The 3,933-nt window shown below is 37.9% G+C and overlaps 1 protein-coding gene across 1 annotated transcript; it reads right to left on the bottom strand.

Moving 5' to 3' along the window:
- Window positions 1-2,899: 2,899 nt before the first annotated feature.
- Window positions 2,900-3,721, bottom strand: LOC306650485 (vomeronasal type-1 receptor 90-like; the record flags this gene model as incomplete). The annotated part of the gene is made up of 1 exon (XM_079122492.1): window positions 2,900-3,721. One exon carries the CDS (start codon window positions 3,719-3,721, stop codon window positions 2,900-2,902), a length of 822 nt encoding a protein of 273 aa, XP_078978618.1.
- Window positions 3,722-3,933: the final 212 nt, after the last annotated feature.

Below are 3,933 nucleotides of genomic sequence, written 5' to 3'. Positions count from 1 at the left end.
CTCAATTCACCATAGCCAGATTGTGGAACCAACCTAGATGCCCTTCAGTTGATGAATGGATAAAGAAACTGTGGAATATATATACAATGGAATATTACTCCTGCCATGAAGAATGCTAAAACTATGGCATTTGCAGGCCAATGGATGAAATTGGAGGATATCATGCTAAGTGAGATAAGCCAATCTCAAAAAACTAAAGGACAAATGATCTCGCTGATAAGCGGATGAGGACATATAATGGGGGGGGGGTTAGCGTTAGGGTTAGGGTCAGGTTTAGTGTTAGGGATTAGTAGGGTGGTAAGAATGGAGGATGGAAGGACTGTATAGAGGGAAAAGAGAGGTGGGAGGGGTTGGGGGAAGGGGAAAAATAACAGAATGAATCAAACAAGATTGCCCTTTGTAAATTTTTGATTTTTAATAAAAAAAAGTAAAAAAAAGAATTTTTATTCACATGCACATTTGAATTAGTAACCCACCGCAAATCTTTCCTGAGCCCAACAATAAAATAGAGTTAACGATAGAGTAACATAGGTGAATATTCAATGAATAAATCTTTGGAATACATTATTATTGGAAATAATAAAAAAAAAAAAACCCAAAACTATATTCTAGGTGTGACCTGTCAGGGAGTCCAAGGTGTGTCCAGAAGGCCTGTTGAAATTAACTTTAATTTGCGTGATAGTCATTTCCTAGATCTTCTGGTGACATCTTCCTGGGGAGCTCAGATAACTCAAGGTAATGTTGTTCTCTGCTCCCAGTTTCAAGAGGGGAATAGAAGGAAGAGGAAAAGAAAAACATGTCCGTTTAAAAATAAGCAATTAGTTGTATATTCAAAAAGAAAATCGTAACCAGTGTTCCACCTAAGGTAACATACTCTTGAAGGCTGAGCCACACAGACTGCTGCTTAAGTTAATCCATAACAAGAATTTCTCTTCCTCCTTTGGGTAGATTTCAAGGTGGCACACACCTGTATCAGCAATGAATTAGGAGGCTGGGCAGGAAGATTGCGAATTTGAGACCAGCCTCAAACAACTCAGAAACTCTAAGCAAGTGATTGAGACCCTGTCTCAAAATGAAAAATAAAAAATGCAGCAATGTGATTCAGTCATTAATCACCGCCAAGTTCCTTCCCTGGTCAAAGAATGAATAAATAAATAAAAAAGGTTTTGGACATAATCTAATAAAATGCCTTAAACTGTTAGAAAAATGTATTTTGGCATCTTGGAATCATAAAATGTAAGTTTCTTTCTTTCTTTCTTTTTTTTTTTTTTAAATTTGTTTTCAGAGCAGTTTTAAGGCCACTGAAAACTCTTTTTCAAGACTTTATATATTTTATTTCACTTTTAAAAATATTTATATTATATTTTTTGAGCATTTTTGGGGGTATATTATGGTAATTCAGTACATATATAAGTTGTAGTAATCAGACCAGAGTAATAAGTATTTCTATCTCCTCAACTACTAATTATTTTTAAGTATCCAGAATTTCATTTTGAAACACATTTTAGGTCATTTTAATCCATAGTTCCTTCATGTGCTAAAGAATCACCAGAAGTGAGACCTCCACTCTGTGCTTGTGGCTCCCCCACTGAACTCTTTGATTCAGTGCTCTCCCGGCCCCTCCCCTTCTCTGGTGACCACTATTCCATTTGTTCTACTAGATCTACTTATTTCTTTGTGCAAATAAATGAGACCATGGGTTGATTGCCCTTCTATCATATTTCTTTTAATATAATGAAGATCACTAGACACATTTTATTATGGTAAGGTTCACATAACAGAAATTCACCATTTTGATCCTTTCTAAGACTGCAGGTCAGAGGCAGAAAGCACATTCACCCCATTGTGAAAACAGTTTCCATCCCTCTCCAATACTTTTTTCTTCCCAAACTATTCCTTTGTAGTTCTCAAATATGAACTTCTTACTGACCACCTTTCTCATCCCCTTGTAACTGCTATTTTATTTTCAGTCTGTAAATGTTTCTACTCTCATTTTGATCTTCCACATCAGAGTCTTACACTGTGTGTTCTTTCTTAAAAATAATTTTAGTTGTAGATGGACACATACCTTTATTTTATTTATTTTATGTGGTAGGCAAGTGCTGTACCACCGAGCCACAACCACAGCCCCAGCATTGGTTCTTTTGGGACCGAAAGTTTAGTTGCAATAATGTCTTCAAGGTTCAGGAGTTCCTCCCTCAGTCATTTATTTTTCTGTTACAGGCTGAATGACATTCCATGGTGTGATCAGACCACATTTTGTATATACATTCATATGCTTTTGAATTTGTTTGAAAGAGCATTGAGCTGTTTCCAACATGGGCTATTCCTAGTAATTCTACTGTAAGCCCTGGTGTAGATAAGAAACTTGAGTCCCTGCATTTGATTATTTTTACCAGATCAATATAAAGGTCATTTGATGGATGAGGTGGCAATTGATGGCAATAAAATTTGACATATTTAGGTGGATATACTCTATCTCAATGAAGCACTTATTTAAAAGAGCTGTAGACTTTCAAAGTGTTTATAAGTGGCTAACCCATGTCTTAAAAGTGACTCCCACTTCATAGAAATCACCGGTTGACACCAAGAGGATATGTTGTGTCCTTGTGTTAAACCAAAATGTACATGATTGACATTTTTCTGATGTTTATTATCCACATGTCTCAAGGTAAACAAATTTAACAAAACATGCATATCTCCATATTGAATTTCCAGAGAACATATATTCTATGCTGTGATACAGGAGCCAGCTTATTTGCACATTAGGAGAACCACTGAACACTCAGTAGTTGACTATGTGCTATCTTCCTCCAAAAAGTTTTCAATATGTTAAGAATTTGTTTTTCATTAAAGAGCAGTAGGAAAGGACTTGTTGTGGCATAGCCATTGGACACCATCATCTGGATATAATTACAAACAGGGTCATTTTTCCACTTAGTTCTTGAGGAAGAGAAGATGCAGTCCAAACAGTACATGAGCACAAGAAACTCATGAGCAGCAGGATGGTCCTGGTGGCCCTCTGTACAGGGGATGCTTTTGGAGAAAGGCAGGTACTGTTAAGGTTCTGGCACTGCCTCTTATGCCTGCACAAGAGAGTCACCATGTAACCACTGGAGAGAGCCATGAGCCCTATAAGAAAGACATCCCGCAATGCACCTAATATGGAAAATAAATGCCTGAGGAAGTTACCCACTGGTAAAATCATGCAGGATTCAGTAATAAATTCAAGACCATGTGAAGTCACATTGGGAATGGCAGTAGAAGAGAATGAGAAGTGAGCGCTAAAGGACAAGTAGAAGACCCACAGGAACCCAAGGGAGCACAGGATCTGATGTGGAGACTTGTGTTTAAATTTTGCCAAGAAGGAGCTTCCGGGGCTTAGTGTGATGGCCTGGAGGACACAAAGCAGGCAGGTGGCACAAATCGAGAGACCCCTCAAAACCTTGTGTGAGGAGATGAATGATTTACATTTTATGTCATCCCAAACATTCTGAGACACAACATCTGTAGCTGTGAACCCCATAATTATCAGCATCCCTATGTGGATTAGAGCCAAGAACCCAATGATGACGTTGGTGGGCTTACACTTGTGCTGAAGAAGGAACGTGGAGATGTGGAAGAGAAGAAGGATGGTGTTGGCTGAGATCCCAATGCCCACCTCAGAGAAAAATGCATTTCTTATGGCAGTAAAATCATAAAGTTGTTTCATCTTTTTCATTGTTTGGGCAAGGAATCACATTTTATCTTAGGAGAAAATGAAGAAAAAGTCTTTTTTTCAAATAGTATCATCTTCATCAATCTCAGTCTCTAGTCTTCCCATCAGGAAATGTGTGGATTCACCCTCACACAACCTTTTCCTTATCACCAAGTCATGTCTGGAGAATGTAATGATTGTTGGGCTGCCATTGTGCATCAGGTTTCCTATTCACT

The sequence above is a fragment of the Sciurus vulgaris genome (assembly GCF_902686455.1).
Source record: "Sciurus vulgaris genome assembly, chromosome: 19".
Classification (NCBI taxonomy): domain Eukaryota; kingdom Metazoa; phylum Chordata; class Mammalia; order Rodentia; family Sciuridae; genus Sciurus; species Sciurus vulgaris.
This window is presented reverse-complemented; position numbering and strand designations above follow the sequence as displayed.